Raw genomic sequence first — 24,840 nt, 5'->3', positions numbered from 1 at the left:
AATAGGTACCGCTCTGGAGGGAAGGTAAACGGTGTTTCTATGCGCTGCTCTGGTTCGCTAGAAGCAGCTTAGTCATGCTGGCCAAATGACCCGGAAGCTGTACGCCGGCTCCCTCGGCCAATAAAGCGAGATGAGGGCTGCAACCCCAGAGTCGGCCACGACTGGACCTAATGGTCAGGGGTCCCTTTACCTTTACATTAAAAAAAAAAACTTCCCTATACAGGGTTGCCTTCAGATGTCTTCTAAAGATTTTATAGTTACTTATCTCCTTGGCTCGAGGTTGCTTAACTCAATACCCTCCAACATTTCTCCAATAAAAATAGGGACGTCCTAAGAAAAAGCAGGACATTCTGGGATCAAATAAAAAACTGAGGTGGCTTCTGTAAATCTGGGACTGTGCCTTGAAAATAGGGACACTTGGAGGGTCTGTGTCCTTCCAAGATGTAATTCAGCATGCCCCACACACCAGTGGGGTTTGGTGCCCTTTGGGACTGGTAGGTAGGGCAGCAGGCACGGAGGTCAGGAGGAAGTTGGAGCCAGAGCCAATGAATGGCAGGTGGAGCCAGTTCATTCCTGGTTCTGTCCCCATCCTTCTCTCTGCTGAGTTCTATAAGGGCAACACTGAGACACTGAAAAGGAGGAAGCTGGCGCTTCCAGTTCCTCTATTGTGGCATGGCGATGGCTCAACATCGGAGAGAGGCACAGGCTGAAAAAATGGAGATAAACCTCTTGGGGTACCGGAGTTACTGGTGACCTGTCGTTGCCTTAATGGCTCGGGGACGGGCAGAGGCTCTGGATGCTACGCACTTCACTTGATGCGGAACACCCCCACCCAAATCACCATTGGATGCAGAGGTTTTCCTTATAATTGGGTCCTGATTGTCATTAAGAATAAGTGCGCACCAGAGGAGATGGACATTATAACTGAGAAGAATCAGCTGCATGGAAATGAGGTTTGAAATTGGGAGAAGATTCTATCTTGCTCTGAAGGTGTATAGAGGAGAGGGGGTCTCTTTGGTGTATTTTATGGAAGTTTTTACATTTATGATTCGGCAACCCTCTCCTAATATTGAATTTTAAGATACACAAGTGAGGATGGTTTGATGTACGATGTAACATTGAGATTTAATAGAAGATGTAAAGCTGTTTGCGGCTTAAAAGGGGTAAAGGGGGGGTGGCTGTTTGGTTTTTTTTGGAAGGATGTAGCTGGGAGTTAGAGCCTACCCCCCCTAAAAAAAGACTGAAAGAGATCATGGAGATATTGAGCTATAACCTATTCTTTTATAAAAATCAAAATGCTATGGTGGCGGCAAAAGGAAAGCAGCATGAGGGCTTTTTGGATGTTGGAAGAGGAATGACACTGCCTTTTCCCTCCCTTCCCAGCCAGAGGAAGAAATGGCGAATCTCTGGAACTTGTTGATTTTTGGTGCCAGTGGAAGGGAGGGATCTGCTGTTGTCGATTTGGAACTGCTCGAGTATTATGGGAAGGAGCTGAGCCAGAGAAAGGAGAGGGTTTAACCTTGAAGTTGCAGCTCCGCCCCAGCCAGGCTGGAATACAACAGTGGGAGTAAGGAGAGAGCCCCAAATGCCGCAGGAAAAAGGAAAACATCAGAGAGACATACAAGGCCAAGAGACTAAACTGATTTTTGGATGTGGCGCATTCAGGATGAAAAGGAAAAAGCTATGGTTCCTCACTTGAAGCCTTTTTTTTTTTTTTTGAAGTTAAATAATATAATAACACAAATAGAAATTATTAAGAGTGCAGCTGTTAATTATGTGATACTTTTGAAAAATGGAATGCAATGGAAAAAATAAGAATATGAAACGCAGTAATATTAGATCATAAAGATCCATCAAGAACAGTGTGCAGGAAGCCTCTTAACAAAACTGTATTAATTTGGAACTAATTTGTGTAATTGGGTTTATATAGGAAAATCAATAAAAATAATTGGGGGAGGGAAATGTAATGAGGCAGCTGGCAGGAAGCGCCACCAGGCAGGTTGTAAGGAAGAAAGCAGGCAAGTGAGGGCAGGCTGAGGGGAGACTGAGGTTAGTGGTTAGCCTAATGAACCAGCCTCCACTGCCCTTGGTTCTGAAGCAGGGAGCAGGGCCTCTTCTGTGGTGGCCCCAGGCTTTTCACATGCTCTCTGCCAATGGGTCTGGGAGGCCCTCTCCCTCCTGCCTTTGTCTTCTCTTGGACTGTGCACAGCTTCACCATCGGCATCCTCAGGCACCTAATCCATAACCACATGTGGACTTGGCAGGAAAAGTGGAGAGAAGAGTCTTGTGCTGTTCCAGCCCTCTGACAATCGTGCTTCTGTCTGCGTGGAAACAGGACATGGCTGGTGGTGGAGAGCAAGCAAGTACAGGGTTGCCAGGTCAGGAGCATCCCAGACCCTGAGATTTCAGGGCTCAAACCTGAGACTCTGGTGATTGCTATGGGATGGGACAGCCTCAGCGATGCTATGGGGTGGGCCCCAGTGATATCACAGTGGGACAGCCCCATAGAGTCTGCAATAATTTGCAGAGACATAGATGAATTGGGAGAAGGGAAGAAGGAGGGGAGAAGGTTATATTGCCCCCCAGAGTCTATGTAATAATTTGCAAAAACTGAGCTTAATTAAGAGATCCTGTGCAATAAGCTGCGGATGGTTCCTGCAAGGCTGAAGCTTGCAAGCTGCATGACAGTCTTATTAATTTTTTAAAAGGCTCTTTTGCCCACCTAGATATTCAAGGTCTCCCCCTGCCACTGCAGGATGCAGGGGAGGCAGCAGGCAAACCTGGAGATTTCGGGTCAGTCCTGGGGGTCTCGCAACCCTAATGAAGTGCCACAGACATTGTATTCTAATTGCAGGCCTGCTTTGCCTTCCCACAGAGCTGGGCTTGTTTCCTTTATTCCACCCTCCCTCCCACTCACCCCTTTTCTTGGATAAACACCGGTTTCCTACATTGATTAATGGCAGGGTTATCACAAGGGTTATCTGACAATGCAGGCAATTGGGCCTCTGTGTTTTTAACAACTGCCAAACTCTGGCAAAATCTGTACAGTTATATCTCTTTAATATCACCCCACTCCATCTGTCCCACTGGAGGCCAATAAATCTTCCTCATGAATAATACGAGGATTTGCAGCGCTGGCAATTTATCATTTTTATTAACATTGGGCTCATGAGATACAGTTCAGATTAAGAGCCTACAATGTCTCTTAAGTTCAGACGGAGGCTTATCGATGTGCGATGTTAAGATTTCCTTCATCCTCTTAGAAGAAAATGGTGTCCTTGGGCTTAGGGGAGAGTTGGTGCTTCTGCCACAAACACCTTCCTTGATCTTGGACAACCCAAGAGGGTAGACTTGAACCAATGGCTTCAAGTTGCAAGAAAGGAGATTCCGACTCATCATCAGTAAGGACTTTCTGGCAGTAAGAGCTATTTAACAGTCAAACAGACTCTCCTTCCTTGGACGCTTTCAAGGAGAGGTTGGCTGGCCATCTGTCATGGATGTTTAGTTGAGATTCCCACATTGCAGGAGGTGGACTAGATGATCCCTGGATGCCTTATTATAGAACTGTAGAGTCGGCAGGTACACTGAGAGTCATCTGGTCCAACTCCCTGCAATACAGGAATCTCAGCTAAATCATCATACATTTAACGAACCCTCCCCAAAAAAAGAATACTGGGCTATAATTCCCAGCACCATTAACAAACTATACAGTTGCCAGGATTGGGGGAGGGGCTTTAAATGTATGGTGTGGACACAGCTTTTCTATCAAGTTAGCTTTTAAAACACCCTGCGGATGTCAGGGGGCACTGTTTCCAGGTCAAGGGGGAAGGGCCTCTGAGCCCATTTTAGGCCCATTAGCTCTCTTTATATTAGATTTAGTAGAGAAGCACACGTTGGGTATCTGAGTGCAAAATCAGGCCTCTCTGAGTCTGCGCCTCTTCCTGGAGATGGATGAGAATGGGGCTTGTAGCCAACCAGCTGCATTTGGCCAAGTTGTGCTGAATAAGCAGAGAGAATGAAAATGGACGCAGGATCATTCCAAGGCATGACTTCAGCCCGGCGTGTGACTCACGGCTTTGACCACACCCTTCGGGGCCAGCTCACAAACAGCCTGCCTGCCTGCCTGCCTAACTCATAGGACGTAACCCTACAGATTTCCCTGGGCACAAAGACAGGCAAAGGAGGAACACCCAGTGGGTCCAGCGATTACTTCACCGTACACAGTAACTTTGACAACAACCCAAATACAGACGCTCCATCTGAATGAGTAACAGTGATTCCACGCACAACTGGCCCGTTGCCTTCTCGACCTCACCTGGCAACTGCATCCAAGAGAGAGACTGCACAGCCTTTGACAGGCAGGAGTGGATTTCCTTCCTTGCTTGCTCTGACCAATGTGGATTTATTTAAGAAATCTCTAGGCTAGCCCTATCCGGGCAGTGTACGAGAAACATGATCAGAAGCCAATAACAGTTAAAGGCAGAGTGAAATAATCTGCAGGTCCTAATCAAGGCTGCAGGGTGTGTGGTTTTTGTTTTTGTTTAAAAAAACCCAAGCAGTTCAGATAAAGCCATTCTTAAAACTAACTCACACTACTGTGGGTGCGCAAAGACATATTTACATGCCTGGTCCCAAAGTGGCATCAAAGTCAGTTCCAGCCACACCACCTGTGGGGTGTCATTGCCCCGGTCAAGAAGGCCTCTATGGGGAGAGAGGGGGTCAAGAGAGGGAGCTCCACCATCCAAGCCACTTTTTTAAAACAAGCAAAAAAACCCAACATTATTAATTACTTGAATAAGAACATACACTTCTTGAACACACAAAAAACAAAAACTAAGAAAAACAGCAAAACTGAATGAAAACTAAAATTAAACACACAAACTGCAAATGCTGGTTGTTTCATTCACATTCCCTGGAAAAAATATTATTGGTGTTTGAGGGTAGTCACATTTTTTAAAAGATTTGTCTTATTTAGAAGATATTGTCTTTGATGTCTTATGATACTTTCATTTAAAGCTAAAAGCTTACCAATAATTCCAAATGGTTATTAAGAATTCCAGGTAGCAGCATATTTCACAGGAGTCCTTTGGACATGGCTATCATCATTAATATATTAAACAAATGTTTGCCACATAGTTGGAAATGAATCTTTCTGCTTGTTTGTTTGTCTTCTGGTATAGATTGACCCTACCACAAATCCTTATTTAATCCCTCTAAATATTTCCATTTTTCTTATAATAACCATCCTGGTGGCTAACAATAAATGCTACTTATTTCTGCTCACACATGGGAAATGGAAAAATGGTAACAGAATGTAAAAAGTACCAAAAAAATCTACCGGTATTTACCCTGGAAAGCTCCTCTCCTGGTCATAACGGCAGCTTTTCTGGAGGGGTGAGAGGCTGTAGCTCAGTGACAGACCATCTGCTTTGAATGCAAGAGGTCCCAGGTTCAGTTTGTGGCATCTCCAGATATGGTTCAGAAAGACTCTTGCCTGATTCCCCAGAGAGCTGTTGCCTGTCCATGCAGACAATACTGAGGAAGATGCGTCAATAGCACCTCTGTGATTTTCAACACGACTGCACCACGCCAGAGTCCCAGTCCTAGTCAGCCTCCACGCCCAAAGGCACACCGGACACATACCATTTTCAAAACATCAATGCAAAGTGTCTCTTTAGCACCCAGAGCAACTGGGCTAACTCAGCAATGCAAGGTCAGTGCTATGACCATCAGTTCCTGCAGATACCTTTAAGACAGGAAGAGCAAAGGGAAGGAGTAAAAGAGAGGCTTGAAACAGACTTCTGTTAGGCCTAATTTTCATTTGGCATAATTTGCACTTTCTGGGCTAGTAAATGTTATCCTTCATATTTCACACGTCTCCATATTTTGTAACACAATTCTCAGCTCAATCCCCTCTCCCCAAAAAACCAATTACAAACATGTATTTTAATTTAAATATATTTATAAATGCCTCCACTGGGATAAGTTAAATTTAAATTTCACAGCCAAATAAGTATTTTGTAAATTTTTGTATAGCTTCCCCCCCCCCAAAAAAAATAAGATAAAATTGGAAACTAATGTGGAATCAGGATGGGATGGACTTCTGAATGGACAAGTGAGAGATGAAGAGGCCAGAAATAGAATAATAAGGACCATAAATCAATTATAGTTGGGGCATCTGGTTTCTCCCAAGCAGGAACCCACAAATTCACACTGGGATGATGTGTGGGGGAACATTAATGCGGATGATGGGAGCTCTCTGTCACTTTACCCCCTTAGTAAAAATGGTGTGCTGGTATCCTCAGCCCTGCTTTTCCCACACTCCCAGCCCACAAAAATTGAATACCTTATCTACCTTTAGCTCACATCTCCAAAGAGGTGACAGTAAGCTCCAGTGCATCTCTAATAAACTGTTCAGTCAGCCCAATGCTGTTTTGAACATTTCTTTTCAGGGAAAAGTCAAAACTGTCAGGAGTCTGTATCTTCTGCTCTTAAAAAAAAAAAAATCACACAAGCGGAAACTTGCATATTCCAGATGCAAAATATACGTTGGATGTTTATATGTTAATAGAGAAAGAAGAGGACATGGGAGGTGCTGGGGCTGAAAGCTTTTGGCACTTTGAGTTCAAGTTGAGCCCCATAGGCTTCTGGTTACATGAGTGAGTAGTGTTATGAGCTCAGAGCTAGACAATAGAGCAATAAAATTTCAACAACACCAGGAGAAAACACACGGGGTGGGGGGGGAGCAAGACATCTTGCCCCTTGAGGCAAAACAGAAAATGGCACACACACACCCTGCTGCCCCTTCTCCTTTTTTGCTGTGCAAAGACAACGAGGTGGGTACGGCGTGGCGCCACCTCTCCTGGGCTTTCCCTCCGCCAGCGCCATCTTTGTTTTAACCGGAGAGCCTAGCAACTAAACCCAACATCAGCATCCTTTGCATGCAGAGCTTGCTCTCTGCCACTGAGCCGCTATGAGTCTTCCCTGGTTAGGTCCGTCTCTCCTGTCTCCCCAGGCAGGTCTTGACATGGCCTGGGCCTGGAACCTCATTCACCCTGTGGGAAGATGGGTGTCTCCCTGCTCTGCTCACTTGCTCACCTGCTTGCCTCCCTCTCCAGAGCTACAGTCCCTTCCTGAGGGAGGGCAGCGATCTTTGCCTCAGAGCTGCTCCCCCATCCCCACGACTGCTTCTCCTCCCTACAGGGGCTGCAGAGGGCGGCTTGACACCCCCCCCCCAGTCCCCTCCAACCCACTCAAACTGTGAGACACGCAACTCCAGCTCAAACTATGTCATGAGGGGCTGCAAGGAGACAACCGAGTGGGAAGAGGAGGAACCGTCCTGAGACCTGTGGGTATAGGGGGCGGTATACAAATTTAATGAATGAATAATAATAATAATCCACATCATTGCCTCCCTCCCAGCTCCCTGGGGAGCAGCTCTGCCAGAACTGAGAAGCAAATGGCGAGGACAGAACAAACCAGGCACCCACTGCAGAAAACACAGGAAGGGGAGGAGAAATCCAGCTCTGTCAGAGGGTGGCAGCTGCTCTTCTCCAACTCCCCCCTCAGGCTCACTTTGCGTCCCTTTCACTTGTTGGCTCACCCACCTCCTGGACACAGCACAGCTGAGGAGAGGAAGGAAAGCAGGGGCTCCCCAGCCGGTTTTCAGCGCCACCTCACTCACCTGCCCCAAAACCAGGGCTGCTATGTCCAATCACCAGTCTCAGGCTCCAGCCCGACTTTCACCTATTCCCTCTTTGGGGGGGGGTGTCTCTCTGCACATCAATCACAGCCTCTGTTTCTACTGCCAGCCACCCTCCCTGTGCCCAACTCTTTCTAGCCATGCCTACAATGGTCTTCAGATACCAGCACCATTTTGCTAAATAAAAAAAAAGCACTGGTGAAGATCATCCCTCTAGACCTTGCTACAAGCCGGACAACCTTTGCGAGGGCCACGGTCTGCTCCTTACCAGTAAGATGCACCTGGGCATCTCCTACAGTTGCAGAGAGACACCTTCCTGTCTCTTTATTCAAGCTCTGCATGACACCAATTAATGAGCTGAGTGCTGCACAGCCTTCCCTGTGGCCAAGTTCTGCAAGTGAAGAAGATCATCATTATTCCCTTGCTTAAATGTACGGGAGGCTTCACACTGCATTTTTCTAACTCACAATTTCCGCTACCATGGGAGGCCAAGAGACAAGTCAGAACAGCTCTCTAGGACAGGGTGTCCCCACTGTCCGATGCCAGTGATTTATGACATGGCTCAAATGGGTCCTTGAAATATCATCCCAGCAGCAGGCAGCAGGCTGCTTAGCTAACAACAACAACAACAACAAAATCCTTAAGGATTCTGCTCTGGAAGCTTTCATTAAAAACCAGGCTGCAGGTGGAGAAAGTCTGATGTTAGATGTGCACCCTGTGCAGGAGTCAAATGTGGACAGGGCCAAATGAGCTGCTGTCCTGCATACATTCTAGCATTGGAGTCTTGTTACAGTGGAGTCATCTCTGAACTTTCAGGTGCAGAGAGTATGGCAGGCCTCACTCGAACTTGGGATCTTGGCTGCCTGTTTTCAAGAAGTGTTGGAAAAGGCTGAGAAAAGGGAAAATCAAATGAACAAGGGGACGGATGGACTCCATTTTAGTGTAGAGAAAAAGTTTATGGCAGAAGTTTATAAAATTATGCATGAAGAAAGTGGATAGAAAAGTTCTCTCCCTCTCTCATAGCTCTAGAACTTGTAGATGTCCAAGTAAGCTGGATGTTTAGATTCAGGACAAAAGAATCTAAATGTACTGCATAGATAAACTATGAAACTTGCTGGACTCCTGGCCCCCATTGGGCCTGCCCAGCCTGCCCAACACTCAGGGACAACCAGAGTTGTAGTCTAGCAACACCTGGAAAGCCCCATAGGCTCCCCATTTCTTCTTCTTGTTGTTTTTAAATTGTTAGATCACCATTCATCTGTAAATCCCAGGGCAGGACTTCTATCTATCAAGCCAGGTGAGGGGGGAGGCCCACCCATTTGCCTGGAGGGCACCATCACTTGGTTGCAGCTCTGACAACCTAATCTATTCTTTTTCAATGCTGATGAGGACACATAAGTGACTTGTTCAACAAAGTCCTTTTGTCAGAGTCTAACCTCACTGAGCACAGGCCCCTAATAATCATCCAGACTGACTCCCCCCAAACCTATATTCTAATGTTTATTATGCCTTAACATCTCAAGGAAGGAAGTTTCCCAGAGCTGATACTGTGCTGCAGCAAGCAGAAGTCTCTCTTGCTACAATCGATGTTCTAGCCTTAACAAGGGCGCTGCACACTTAGCTCTCGAAAGTCTCTGCGTGAAATGGAACGGCGTGATGATGATATTCAAGCTGTTGAACCGCGAGCTCCATGCATTCATGGGGGTTTCTGCTCAGCGCTGCATTTAAATTAGGAAAGAAATTGGCAGATATTTTTAGCAGCCTTCCGCCACTAAAACTCATTTGACGAAAATACCAAAGGGACTGTTAATGTGGAATATGATTTTTTTTAATCCCCTCTGCAGGAAGAATGGGGCCTAATTTGTCTGGAAATGACTGGTACTTTCCTGGCCGGTGGGCTTAATCTTACTTGGTGCCTGTTTAAAGGGATGCCGGCATGTTTTGCTTAACCTTTTCTGCGGCAAAGCACAGGTGTTGTTCTGCTACCACTTTAGTCTTTCCCTATTCAGATTTCAGAAACTCCAGCTTTTGCTTTTCAAACAAGTTTTTCCTCTTCTCTCCCTCTTCAAATGGAACAAGGCAAAATAAATTGGGGTGGTATTGTTGGTCCAGCCCACTGTAGCTGGAGGAAAGGGTTCCTCGTCTTATGCAGTGGTTCCAGTGGCCTAGTGTGGGGAGGGCGAGGGGAGCCATTGCCCCGGGTGAAATTTTTCAGAGGGCGCTGCCAGAAGCCCCCATAATAGTTCCCTCATGCCCGGTTTGGCCCTTGGGGCCGGGGGGTGGGCCGCAGCAGCAGCCACTCCACGTCTGGGTCAGGCCTGACCAACTGGAGGGCACGCAAGAAGGATGTAGTCTTCAGTGGCGCGCTCCACCCTTATGGCACAGCGTGTGCGCACCTGCTCCGGGCACTAGCGAGGCATGCTCCGCCACTGACTGATTCATCTAGTTCAGTGTTTACTGCAGGCCTGAGGTCAATTGTGGCCACGTGCACCACCTTGCCCCCACAATTCAGGGGAACCAGGGCTGTGTGATGTCAGCATGCCATGCATTCACGCCATGCACCATGCTGCAATCACTAGCACGCACCACTGAACTTTGGGGGGGCAGTCATTTCATCAGAAATATTGGGGGCCCCGGCCCCCGGCTCCCCACTTGGTGCCCCTGAATGTGGTTTTGCAGGCCTCTCTATTTGGCCACCCCCCCAGCCTTCTCTCCCCAGGCCACACCCCTCACTGGCCTTGCTTTGCACTTCCTCACCTTCTTCTGCATGGCTGGAAGGTGTCCTTGAACACCAACAAGGCCTCTTGCTTGGCAGAATGGAGGACGGAAGGCTGCCCTGAAGCAAATGCAAGGTTCCATGCCCTACATCTATACTGACTGACTGGGGCTCCCCAGGGATATATGTAAGACTCCAGTCCTCATGATTCTGACTAAAGGGCTGATATAAAAACATAGGAAGCTGCTTTACACTGAGTCAGATCTGCGGTCCACCTCGCTCTTCTGCATCCTGCCTGTTGGGTCAGGCCAAAGGACCATCCAGTCCAGCCTTCTGCTCCTAGAGAGTTCCTGACTCAGTTGGCAGAGCACAAGACTCTTAATCCCAGGGTTGTGGTTCTGAGCTCAGCTTTGGGCCAAAGATTCCTTCATTACAGGGGCTGGACTAAGACTGGTCCCTTCCAACTCTCTGCTTCTATGCTTCTACTCCAGCAATGGCTGGGGGTGAGCTGAGGCCTTTTGAGCTTCAGGTGCCAGCCCCCCTTCGTCTGAAGCCAGGCAGTTTTCATTTGCTCCTTCCCTGGAGTGCTCCTCACCCTGTTCAGCTGGTGAGGCACTGTGAAAGGACCCAAGAAGAGCCTGCTGGGTCTTGCCAGTGGCTCATCTTGCCCAGCAGCCTGTTCTCACAATGTTCAAGCAGGTGCCTGTGGGAACCAGCAAGCAGAATTCAGGCACAAGTGCCCTCTCCCCTCCCATGGCTTCCAACACTGGTTTTTATATTCAGAAGCATACTGCTGCCTCCAGCTGGGGAGGCAGAGCATAGACATCATGGCTAGAAGTCTTCAACAGTGCTCTCCTCTAAATACGGTATCTGTCGAACCTTCTTTTAAAGCCATTTCTGCTGGTGGCTATTGCTGCTTCCTGTGGCAGTGAGTTCCATAGTTTAACTTCACGCTCCATGAAGACTTTCTTTTCTGTGTCCAGAATCCTTCAGTATTCTGCTTCATTGTAAGTCAAGCCAGGGGGAAGGTGCCTGTGATGGTGGCAGCTCCGGTTCTAAGGACTATGGAACATTCCTCTCCTGCCTGCCTGCCAGCCTCAGGCTGAGTGGTCCCCTGATCAGAGCCAGGAACCTGGCATGGCTTCTTTGCCAGTAACTGTGTTGTCCTGCTCAGCTTGGCATCCTGGTCAGTGCTGGACTCTTGGAGACACTAGCCCAGCCTCCTGCTTTCCATTGTGGCCAAAGTGGATGCTCTAGGGGACCCCACAAGCAGGTGGAATGACCAAGCAGAGGGGGGATTGGAAGTAATTTAATCTCTGCTACTGAATTGGCTGCACACAGAGTGCAGAAGTGGTGTACTTTATTGCTGAAGGTAATATGAGATTAAACTACAGCTGTCTGAAACGATAAGAGTCAAATACACCAATTTAGCAGGTTGCGGGGGGGGGGGTATGATGGGGGGGGGAGGAGAGAGAATCCCATACGTTGTACTTAGGCACATATGTGTCTGTCCTTTTAAAAAGTTCACTTTTCAAGTCAGAGAGGAAAATTGAATACTGGGACACTAGAACTTACCCTGTTTGAGCTCAAAATAGAACCACATCACTGAAGTGAGTTAAATCAATTTGAAAGGGGTGGGGGGTTGAAAACCCAAATAATGGGCATTCCCCCCCTTCCACTGCAAATACTGAATTAAGAAATGCAATTATGATGGACACACACACACACTTCAATTAATTATCCTACTAGAAGGATAACTTTTCTGGTAATCAAACTGCATTAAGATGAAAGAAAACGCAAAGGGAGCCTAGTTAACTTTTGTCCCAGTGAAGTCTGAAAGGCTGTGTGCTATTCAGCACTGTTTCCCCCTCTTCTGCAAGCTAGCAAGAGGACCTCGCTGTTGCTCTGATGCACAATGGTTAAAGCACGTTCAGTTTAGCTACCAGCATTGCATGCTTATCCAGGCTCTGTTCCAAGACACATATCTCTCCCACACCAAGAAAATAACAAAAACCCACAGACTCAAAACAATGCAGGAAATTTCAAACACAATCAGAAGCCTTTGTCCCTGCCCCAAGATTAAACAAATGTCAGCTATGGCTGGCAGCTTTTTTTCTTAAGCAGCTCAGGGCTGGTTCTAGGTTTGAGGGGTGTCTCTGCAAAAGGCTTTCTTGAGGATCCTCAGTTATGGCACCACCTAGTGGTGGCAAAAGCAGTGCTCTGATGGAACCACCTTATAAATTTCCCACAATGCCTCAGGGGAATGCTGCATCAGGGCATTGTGGGACATTTAGATGGCGACTCCCAGACACAGCAAAACCAAACCAAATGTTTCTGGGGTTGGGGACACTGGCCAGTCAATGTTGCTGATGGGTGTGTAGCATCCACAATGACCATGCTAAATAGCCATGCATTGTCCAATGGCATAGTGTTCCCCCACCCAAACATGCAATTACAAGGGCCCAATTACAAATACTCTTGGAAGGATGTTCTAAACTGTTTCTAACTTATTTGTGGTTTTCAATTCTTCATGATTTATTTCAGTGAAGACGAGCAGTTGTGTGTGTGTGTGTGTGTGGTGATGATTTCTTACCCTGCAATGCTGTGTCAGCACTGATTGTTGCAGGAATTACAAAAGAATATTTAAAAATTCTTTCTGGGCCAAAACGCCCTCTCCCCCAAAACATCCATGGCCACATTTATAGAGACGCATAACTCTCTTTCTCTTTCTCTTTGTCTCTCTCTCTCTGTGTGTATGTGTGTGTTCACACATGTGTGTGTGTACATGTGGGAGGTTCGGTTATTTTGAGGAGCAAATTTTGAAGGTGGAGGACGCAAACCCATCAGTGTTTCCTTCCATCTTGATCCAGGGCATTCTGCTGAAACTCACCTACCAACTGGGAGAAGCCCAAGGGAGTGCTGCCCTTGAAATGCAGAGCCATATAGCACACATTCATAGAATCATAGAATCATAGAATCCTAGAGTTGGAAGAGACCACAAGGGCCATCGAGTCCAACCCCCTGCCAAGCAGGAAACACCATCAGAGCACTCCTGACATATGGTTGTCAAGCCTCTGCTTAAAGACCTCCAAAGAAGAAGACTCCACCACACTCCTTGGCAGCAAATTCCACTGCCGAACAGCTCTTACTGTCAGGAAGTTCTTCCTAATGTTTAGGTGGAATCTTCTTTCTTGACGCTGTCAACATTTATTTATTGCATTCCTACCCCACCTTCCTCTCCAAGGAGCTCAATGTGGTTTATGTGGTTTGCCCCTTCTCTTTTTAATCCTCACAACAACCCTGTGGGGTAGGTTGGGCTGAAAGGCAGTGACTGGCCTAACGTCAGCCAGTGAGTTGCATAGTCAAGTGGGGATTTGAACCCTGGTCTCCTAGGTCCTACTCCAATACTTTAACCACTACATCACACTGGCTCTCTATGACTGTATGATTTCTAGGACAGCAAGAGCCCAGCTCCATGAGTTCACAGAGAAAGCATGCTGGGGGTCAAGTTGCTCAGACTGGGAAGCCAAGCCCAAGACGGACATTCTATAAGCTTAGTGAGGGCCCCTATCACCTGGATCACTTGGCCTGACCAGGATGACAAACTGCAGTGACAAACACCATCAGGGATGTGCTGTGGAGCAGAAGGGTTTGGCTGCTGCTTCTCTCTGGTTGTAAGCTGCCCTCAATAGTACCAAGAGCAAGGTCCATGGACTCTGCTGCCTGATTTCCTGGTTCAAGCCCTGTGGTGGTTCCCAGCTTGAACTGCCTGTGATTTCCACCTCCAGCAATTGGTGCAGGGCGAGCAGAACCCTTCTCTGCAATAGCAGGCAGCATGGTGGGGCGTTGGTGCTCACCTCCTGAGAGCTGAGTTAAGTTCTACCGGGAAGTAGAGGTGAAGGTGTAAGGCAGTGGGGAGGTCACTGCTGCTGTGTTCCCATCACACTGACCTCCCCACTGTCTTGCTGCTCCCCCTCCCAGTAAGCATCAGTGGCTCAGCTTTTGGGAGGTCAGGAAGTGCTGCAGTCATTGGCTGCCACTGCCTCTCTGGCTCCCAGAGCTCCTGGTGTGAATCTTGAAGTCCCAGTCAAGAAGCAATACTCATTGGAAACTTGGAATGTCCCACTCATGTCTCAAAAAATAAAACAAAAGAAACAAGATAAGGAGCTCTGGTTTCATTATTTGCTTAATCCAAACCAGGCCCTAGCCAGTGCGATGTGACTGCCCTGTCCCAGCTTGACCCTCTGCTTTGATCCTGCATTATGTCATCTCAAAATAGGTTGCAAGCCACGCTGTGTCTTTAAAGATAAAAGAAAAGAACCCCCCACAGAGACACAAAGCAAAGTAGCTGCTGCTCCCCCCCCCCTCCAGCTTCATTTTCCTCGAACGGTGGACAAATTTTCATCCTGTCAACACCAGACCAAGGGGGCAAAGAGGTGAGACGATATTCAGAAAACAGGCAACCTTTACTATTATCACTTTAGTGGTTAACTAAGCTTTATGATGGGGGTGGAGCTTCTCTGCATGACCAGTTCTTTGAGATCATTGGGAACAAAGGGAGACAGCTCTTGACATGATTACATGACAATTTCACACATCATATTTGAAAGAAGATGCTAGCATCCAGTTCCCCAGTCGCAGACATCCCAGATTCTCCAAATAAAAAGACAGATCTGTCACTTATTTCAAGGAATCATAGCTGGTTAATATCATCCATTTCAGTTGATTAGTTAACCCACTGATCTTCAGCTCAGGACCTGCTAGTGGGTTACAACCTGACCCAAGGCGGGTTGCAACAGAAGCACAGCTACCATGCTAATATATGGTAAAAGATGAAGAAATGGGTCCCCAAATGCATGTTTGGGCTAAAAGTGGGTCCTGAGTCTGAAAAGGTTGACAACGCCCAAGTTCGCCTGAGGGCTAACTTGAGTTGGGCTGAGTCAAATGTCTGAGGCTAAACACCCTACTGCCGCCCCCATGATGGGGGGATGGGGAAGTGAGGCTTTGCAAGGGCTTCTTCTCAAGGAAAAGCCGTTGTAAAGTCTTGCCACCCTGCTTAAGGAGAAGTCCTTGCCAAATCTCCCTTCTCACTTGGCAACAAAGCTCTTGGTGAGAGGGGGAGACATTCTGCAAAGCAGAGCTTCTCCGGCAGCCGTGGCAGTGGTGGGATGGGAGGAGAGCTGCCACTTGCGTTTCCGCCAATTGTGGTGGCTTTTTCACCCGCTTCACCTGCAGGCCAGCTCTGCTCTAACCATTCTGCCATGCTGGCTCTTCAGCTGCTCTGCAGACAAGATAGTTTTTCATTGAAGTTCTTGAATGCTGGTCAGGGACAGCAGAGTTCAGCCTTGGCAATGATTTTTACCGTACAGTCATGACAGAGAATAAAAAGGGCTAAATTTGTGGCATGTGGACCTCAGTGATCTCATGGCCTCTTTGGATGGAAAGGTCATTGTGCCCACAACCTTGGTCATTATCTCCAGTTTCTAAAAGATCAGGGGCTCATCGCTTTTGCCTTGCCACAGTCTCACTGACTGATAAACTGTGAAACGACTGCGGGTTGAGACCTTCCAAGGAGTTGAGGAACTCATGATTCGAGAGCAAGATTTTAAATACATGGAGCTACCTTGACCTTTTCAGCTCTGCCTTACATAACCTTGCCATGAATAGTGAGAACCTCGCAGATTCTACAGAGGGAGTACAACTACTCTGCCTTAATTGGAAAAGTTACAACCGGTGACATGGCTTCCAACACAGATGAATCACCACCAAGGCGTGAGTTATGAGACTTTGTGGGATCTCACACTCCTGGTGGGTGCTCTGTGGGGCTGTGCAAGTGCTTCCCTATGAGTATTTTAAAGCGCACACACACACACACACACACACACACACACGCTATTCAGACCTGGGTGTTTTTTTCTGGTGCTTCATCATCATTCCACCCCCTCCCCCTCCTAAAGTGATCCTAACCAGACAAGGATCACAGAGGACAAATGTAACCAAGGGAAAGTGAGGAAGATACTTCCTTACTGGTCACACTGGTGATCCTGTTGCCAGCACTGTGCTTCTTCTCTAAACCAGCAAATGAAGAACAACTTGAAATGAACAAGTGAGGAGTGAAGGCTTGTGCTGCAGAAGTGCCCCCCCCCGCAAATGGTAACTCCCGGGGGACTTGTTTTCCTACTAGGAAGGGCATGGGAGGGAAGGGAAGAGCAGTGGGGGAGTTATGCTTAGGCAGCACTATCCGCTTCTTGCATTCTGAAGGCTTCTGTTTCCTCCCTCTTGATCAGGGTCAGAAACCTGGAGCCCTCCAGATGTTGCTGGACTACAACTCCCTTCAGCTCCAACCAGACTGGCCTTCAGCCAAAGATGACGGGAGCAGTCATCCAACAGCAGCTGGAGCATAGGAGCATAGACTGCATGCAGACCCTCCAAGTGTCTCTATTTTCCACGGATGTCCTTGATTTAGAGAAGTCATCCCAGTTTCTGATTTGATCCTAGGATGTCTCACTTTCCCTTAGGATGTCCCTATTTTTATGTGAGAAATGTCTCTATTTTCCACGGATGTCCTTGATTTAGAGAAGTCATCCCAGTTTCTGATTTGATCCTAGGATGTCTCACTTTCCCTTAGGATGTCCCTATTTTTATGTGAGAAATGTTGGAGGATATGGAGTTATCTCCCAAGCCGTCTGAAGGCAATCCTGTATAGGGAAGGTTTTTAATGTTTTATTATGTTATTTATATATGTTGGAAGCCGCCCAGTGTGGCTGGGTCAACCAAGTACGATGTGTGGGGTATAAATAGTAAAATTATTATTATGGAATGTGACGTCCCTATTTTCATTGGAGAAATGTTGGAGTTCTCCAGTGTTTCAGAGAAGGGGGTCATAGAATCCTTGAATGGCAGAATTTTAGAGTCAGAAGGTACCATAAGGGTCATCTAGCACAGAATCACAGCTTGTGCTGGGCCCGGGGGTAACTCGTGAAACACAGTCCAGAATCCGAAGGTTCCACTAGGAGTCAGTCCAACAGGGCCAAGGCAAGACATGAGGCAGGAAACCAGGCAAGGACAGGTACAGGATCTCAGGCAGGATCCGGCAAACAGCAATGTTGCTCCCGCAACCTGGGGCGGGGTCCAACAGCCTTTTATCTTTGTCAGGGTAGCGGTCAGTCCTGATCCCCCAGCGACTCACCTCCCTGTTTCGCCCAAATGCGAGCACTTCTCCTGTGAGTACTCAGGTCTCACCTTCTCTCAGACTTTGGTCTCTGCAGCCACACTGCGCTCAAAGCGCTAGCAGCCACACTGCGCTCAACTCCCTTATTTTTGCTCAAGAGAATTCACAGTGTCATTGCACTGCATTGATTTTCTTGTGGGTCCCCCAAGTGGAAAGAGGCTTGCAACGCCTCCTGAGATTTTGCTAATCTCTTATTAAAGGCCCAAGACGATTCACCAAAGCCAGGAACATCCCAATTTGCCTTTGACATCCCGCTTTGAGTCAAGATGGGGGACACAGTTGTCCATAATCGCTGACCACTGGCCATGCAACCAACAACCAGGAATGGATTAACTATTAAGCAAAATAAGCACATCAAGGAAAGGGGGCACCATAGATATTTTCCATTGCCAGATTTTTAACATTAATGGTCACGAATTGCTCAGATGAGGGTTCCTTTTCTCAGCTGAAGTATATTAAAAATTCTAACAGAATGGACACCATGAATAGAATTTTGGTGACAAGAGTAATTCCACCTTCATGAAAATATGCATTCATTACTCTGATCCCAAAACAAGACAGTGACTTAACAAAGACCAAAAAATATAGACCTATTTCATTATTGAATTGTGACTACAAACTATTTGCTACAATCTTGGCTAATAGATTGAAAAGGACATTGACTGAGTCAGTCTGCAGAGACCAGGCCGGATTTTTACCAGGCCAACAAATAAAAGACAATATAAGAAATGTAGTTAATTTAATAGAGTATTTGGAAGTAATAAATGAAAAAAGGCTGTGTTAATCTTTTTAGATGTGGAGAAAGCTTTTGACAATATTTCACGGTCATTTATGATCACGGTTTTAGAGAAAATGGAAATAGGTAATTCTTTCCTAGCAGGAATTAAAGCTATACTGATCAATCTGCAAATGTATTAATAAATAATATTCTTTCAGACAAATGGCAAATAGAAAAAGGAACAAGACAAGGTTACCCCGTCTCCACTGCTGTTTATATTGACATTAGAAATACTGCTTCGGAATATAAGGAGAAACAGGCAAATTAAAGGTATTAAGGTGGGACATAGAGTTTATAAATTAAGGGCATTTGCTGATGATGTGGTGTTGACACTAGAACAACCTTTGGAGAGCGTTCCCAAAGCATTAGAATAAATGAAAAGGTTTGGAGAAATGGCGGGTTTCAAAATAAATTCAGATAAAATCAAAATGTTGTTTAAAATAATGGATGAGCAGATGAATATTTTTTTTTAGACAGGGTGTCTAGACTAAAAATAGGCAAAAAAGTTAGGTATTTGGGAATTTGACTGACAGTAAGAAATCTCAACCTATTTGAAAATAAGTATATAAAATTGTGGAAAGAGGTTAATAAAGAGTTGGAAATATGGGGGAGAATCTCCCCCAATTAGGTAGAATTTCAGCCGTTAAAATGAATATTCTGCCTAGGATGCTGTTTTTATTCCAATCAATCCTAATTGTAAATAATTTAAGCTGCTTCAAATAATAGAAAAAATATATCTCTAAATTTATCTGGCAGGGGGAAAAGTCAAGAACTAAACATAAAACTATGATAGATACAAAAGAAAGAGGATGCTTTGCTCTGCCAGATTTGCAAATGTATTATGAGGTAGCCTGTTTGTGTTGGTTAAAAGAATTGATTGTATTGGACAATGCAGATGTTATGTACTGAAGTTCTCAACCTGGGCCAGCAGGGGGATACTGTATATAGTTCAGGTCCACATGTGCAAATAAGGGATCGAAAGTGACCTTCAGTGATTGGATAGTTACAGAAAATGGTTACTGTTGTGTTCTAGTGGAGCTCTATATAAGCAGGCTGACTGAACCCTTCAGTTCAGTTCTGTTCTGGCCTGTGAATAAACAAGAGCTGTTTGAAGAATCGCTGTGTTGTCTGATATGTTCACCCACAACTTAACAGCAGACATCTTAGATTTAGAGGGTCATGACTTAAAATTTGGCTGGCATGCATGTCTCTGGTATGAGAAGGCTAAAATCTACAAGAATTTTATGAACCACATTCTTAGGAAGAATCTGTATGGAGTTTGGGAGAAATATAAAAATCTGCTGGAAAGAAAAACACCTTTATGGCTATCTCCAATTGAAACAATTACAATTAAGAGAGTTAATATGGTCAGACAATGGGCGACTTACAGGGAACTGCTGGATTTTATGGGGGGGGGGGGACCCAAACTGAAATCAGTGGAAAACTTAAAGAGCAAGTTATGGATTGGTTGCAATATCACCAGTTACATGACAAGTTTAAATTAAATAAAAAGAATAGATTTCTGGACCAAAGCTCACAATTTGAAAAATAACTCTTACAAAATAAGGATAATCTTAAAATATAAAATTTTATACTAGAATGGGAAACAAAAGATGAGCTTCTTAAAGCTTCAATGACACACTGTGCAATAGATATAGGACATAATATAGATCTCAACCTCTGGGGGAAACTCTGGGAAAGCGACCTAAAATTTACTGCATGTTATTCATTGAAAGAGAATTATTTGAAAATGATTCATAGATGGTACTTAACTTCGAGTAGGTTGGCTAAGATTTATAAAACAGAATCAGATATGTGTTGAAAGTGTAATGGAATGGAGGGAACTTTTTTCCACATGTGGTGGTCATGCAAAAAGGTAAAAGTTATTGGGAAATGATTTATAATGATTTTTTAAACAATGTTCAAAACTACTTTTTTTTTTTAAAAAAAACCAGACTGAAATTCCTAGGTGTCAGAAAAGGTTAGTTATGTATACAACAACTGTGGCCCATGTTTTGTTAGCTCCCAAATTGGAAAGTGAGCGAGGTCCCAACTAAAGTGGATTGGCAAATTACGTTGACAGAATATGCAGAACTTGCAGATTTAACACATAGAATAAGAGAGCATGAAGAACATACATTTAAAGAAGAGTGGAAAACATTTATTGAATATATGGAAAATAACTGTATACAGCTGAAAATGCTGGCAGAACTAAGATAAATTCAACAGAGTAAATTATATTTGATGGATGTAAAAGTGGAAAACTGATTTGAATGGTTATAGTAAAATATTCAGGGATGTATGATATGTAAAATGAATCATTGAAAGAGAAGAGGGGAAGTCACTGGATATTTTAAAGTTTGTAAAATATTTATTTGGAACTGTAAAATTGAAAAATTAATAAAAATTATGATTTGTTGCCAAAAAAGAGAGAATCCCAGCAAAACAGCTATGAAACAAGGCAGGCTGAATGCCTCATCTCTACTAAGTAAAGAAACAGATGTGTTACATAAGATTAGTTTTGAAGAACTGATCAAAGACTGCAATTAGAAAAAGTAGGAGAAAATTTATCAGATATAAATAAAGTGATATACAAAAATAAACATTTCCCATCTTACTATAGATGCCATTCTATTTTGATTCTTTTTATTTTCTTGTACAGTTTATTATTGTTGATATTTTTATTAGATATATGGGAGCACCAAAATCTTTTAAGTGCTTAGGGACTCCAAAGGTCTTAATCCAGCTCTGCCCACAGCATCTGAAGCACAACAAGTCCTTCCCCTCCTTTAAGCAAAATGGTTGTGAAATCTACACATGGATCAGCCCTTAGCAAGCATCCTCATGTCTCCTTAGGTTTTGTCAAATTTTCTCTCAGAAAAGCTGGAGTTCTGCTCAGTCTCAACTGGCTTCAATAAAGACCTACAGTCCTTCAAAATCCAACACAGAATAACGTATCTACAGAATCTAGCTAAAATGGCCATAACCATCCCATAGCCCTGCCCCCAAACACTTTTCTCTCTCTTCACATCTGTATTTATATCACCTTAAACTTGGGCTTTGCAGCATCTTCAAAGCCTGTGGAAATAAACTAAACAAGTCTTTCTCATACTGCCATAATGTTTACAGCGTTTCTTCAGCCGACTCCTTTGTAGCAATTTCTGTGCCTCGTTGACTTCCAACAGAAACAACAGGATTGGTTCAGCATGAAGACTGGAAGAAAACAAAGCCTGCATCTGAGTACAGTTCTTTAAAAAATATACCATAAAATAGAAAACAGGTGTCTGTGTGCATGGATATCAACAGTGCCAGAAACCTGATGTGACAATGACTCTGGTGCAACAAACCATTTGCCCAGAAAACGACAACAAAGGCAGAGAGGTAGAAAAGGCTATAACCAAAGGAGACCTCAGTTGGCGAAACACATGCAGAATGGAGTGTGAGAGAGAAATAAAAGGGCTGAAAATTGCAGCACATTAGGAGCCAAGAAACTGTCTTATAAGTCAGACCATTGGTCCATTTAAACATCTAGAGACTGCGAGCAGCTCTCTAGGGTATCAGGCAAGAGTCTTTCCTGCCCAACCCAGCCTGGGATTGAAAACTCAGGAACTTCAGTAAGCAGAAATGTAATGACCGCTGTATAGGGAAGCTTTTTAAAGTTTAATGTTTTATTATGTTTTTATATATGCTGGAAGCTACCCAGAGTGGCTGGGGCAACCCAGTCAGATGGGCGAGGTACAAATAAATAACAACAACAATTATGATGATGATATTAATAATATTCACAATAATAGTAATAATAGTAATAACAATATTAATAATAATTAAACCAACCAGTGGATAGTTCCTAATGCACAATCAGTTCAGCTTCAGAAACAAGATAGAGTGATTTGGAATGACAAAATCTAGAGAAAAAATAGGAGGAGAAATAAAAAAAACCCAGAAGTGAAAATGTTCAGCCCAGTCCTTTCATATCATTGTTGTCTCATAATATTAGAACATCCCATGAAGTGGAATGTTGAAAGGTTCAGGACAGACCGATTAAAACACACACACAAAACATAGATAAAGCATGGAGTTTGATACTATAAGATATAGCAACGGCCACGTTCACGAAGGCGATGGCTATCAATAGCTACTAGCCATGATGGCTGTGTTCAACCTCCATTGTCTAAGGCAGTAAGCCTCTGAATGCCAGTCACTGGGGTTCACAAGAGGGGTGGGGGTGGGGAGAGAAGGGCTGTTGTGCTCAGGTCATGATTGCAGGCTTCCTGGAAGCATCTGGCTAGAACAGGATGCTGAACCTTTGCTCTGATCCATCAGGGCTCTCCTTATGCTCTTAATTCACCACTGAGAATTGCTTCTCATTCTTCCTTGTACTCTGAGCGAGCAGCTCAGTGATCGCATCACAGAAAGGGCCGAACGGCGGCTGTAATGAACATGGCAAGCAACCTTTGGAGACAATCATCCAAGTTAAGGCTTTCGTTCCAATTGGCCTTTGGAATGAAAGTCTCGGTCTTTTGTTGACTTGAACCCGTCTACAACTCCCCCCCCCCTTCTCATTCTCTTTCATTTCTTTTTTCTTTCCTGTGGGGAAAATATCTTTAAGATGATAAAGAAGCAAAGAAAATTACTGCCCGAATTCTTGAAAGTGACTGTTGAAGCAAAACAATTATTCTATTATAAATTAATAATGCAATTCATTTGTAATCTATTATTGAGTGCTTGAAGAATAGTTTATGCTCAAAAGGACTGAAATTTTCTCCCAGAACCCATTTATTGTGGAAGATAAATTTAAGGGTAGTGTCACATTTTGAAAAATGTTATTTTATTGGCAGTAATTTTTCATGGTACCTGTGGGGACGAGATGACAGCTCAACACTGCAATTGTCCTTCATGTTGATATCCTTTTTTAAAGTTGAAATTGCCCTGGGAATATACGGGACGTGATTTATTTCCCTCCCACCCACCTCAGCCCTCTGGAAGATTTCTGGTGGGGGGCTGTGAAAAGGGAGGCTCAGGAAGCAGAGACAAAATGGGAAATGAATCCACCATACAGATGTATGCAGGAGAAAAGTGGGGAAAGGAATAGAGAGTGATATTCAGCCCCTCAAAATATTGGATGTTTGACGCCAAACATCCTCAGTATGTAACGGAAGCACCTTGGCAATCGTCAGGGGTTGAGGTGGGTACCGTTTGCAATTTCACAAAAGCCCAGAAAAGCCACAGGATTCAGAAGGGGCTGGAGACCTCAGTTTAACATTATGGTTCCCATTCAGGTGGTACCAGCGATGTCCACCCTGCTTATGCAGATGCAGAAGCAGGTCTCCCTAATTAGCAACCAAAGCCCCCATTCTCCACCTTCAAATGAGGCAGTGAAAGTTCCTGCCTTGCTTCTGCTGCTGCTGCTGCTATACTTAGTCACCTTCAAAATGAGATCAAATGAGACCAAGGTAATTAAGCGATTAGACAAGGGAAATGATAAGTATGTAAGCACTCGTTGCAACCTTGGAAGTTCTTGCTCAGTACAGGGCAAGCCACTTACTTCCCTGTCACATTAACTCTGCAAAAGAATCTATTTCCTTACTACTCCAGACTTGGAATCATTCCTCAGTATCCCCAACCGTCTTGGGCAGAGACACACCCATTGAAATCCAATGGACACTTGGACACCACAAAAACGACTCAGGTCCCAAATATCTGAAAGTCACCTCCTTCCCCCTCAGATACTGACTTTGGCAGAGGCTGCCCTCTGGGTAGTTCATCCTCCCTCAGAGGCTCAGGGAGACAGCAGTATGGAAGAGGGCATTCTCTGTGCCAGTCCCAAAGCTGTAGAAGTCCCTCCACATAGAGATGTGCCTGGCAACTTCCTTATACAACTTCCAGAAGATGCTGAAGACACAGCTCTTTACCATGGCCTTTGAGGAGGTGCATATTTTTAGGACCCACCTTATTTTTGTGATTGCAAGTTGTTTTAAACTGCTTTTAATGTTGTATTTTAATGTTGTAACCTGCCCTAGAACCTTAGGGTGAAGGACGGCTAAGAAATTACAACAATAATGTAATAATAATGAGTTTTAATGTGCATAACACTGCCCTGTGACCATATAGGGAAGGGCAGTGAAAACCAACCCCCACAAGGAAGACACACCATTATCTTGCTTCAGATTTAACCTCAAGTAAAGCACAAACTTTCAAAGTTTGGGAGAAGATCCAGCCTTGCTATGAAGCTATATTTTGTGCAACAAATCCTGGCTTTTTTTTCTGTTTGGGGGTTCTGATCCTTCCATCATTAAATTTTGGCTATTCTCCAGACCTGGCTCTGTGTCTTTTTAAAGCAGTTGTATCCAAAGTTTAGTAATTAAATTGTGTGGACCTTTTTGTGTGGCATGCTTGTTTCATTCCTAAATGTA

At 44.8% G+C, this 24,840-nt stretch overlaps 1 protein-coding gene across 4 annotated transcripts in view; it reads right to left on the bottom strand.

The window, feature by feature from the left end:
* The window catches only part of RORA (RAR related orphan receptor A), a gene marked incomplete at its 5' end in the record, with an annotated part of 361,111 nt that overhangs the window by 192,888 nt on the left and 143,383 nt on the right, over positions 1 to 24,840 (bottom strand). The window contains one exon of one of the 4 annotated variants that reach the window (XM_083475830.1): positions 7,971 to 8,064. The exons of the other annotated variants lie outside the window; for them this stretch is intronic. Within the exon in view, the coding sequence (XP_083331956.1) occupies positions 7,971 to 8,043 (73 nt within the window). Of the gene's footprint in view, positions 1 to 7,970; positions 8,065 to 24,840 lie in introns of those variants that run through there. 4 annotated transcript variants of the gene reach the window in all.

The sequence above is a fragment of the Podarcis liolepis genome (genome assembly GCF_965112155.1).
Source record: "Podarcis liolepis genome assembly, chromosome: 14".
In the NCBI taxonomy this organism is placed as follows: Eukaryota; Metazoa; Chordata; class Lepidosauria; order Squamata; family Lacertidae; genus Podarcis; species Podarcis liolepis.
This window is presented reverse-complemented; position numbering and strand designations above follow the sequence as displayed.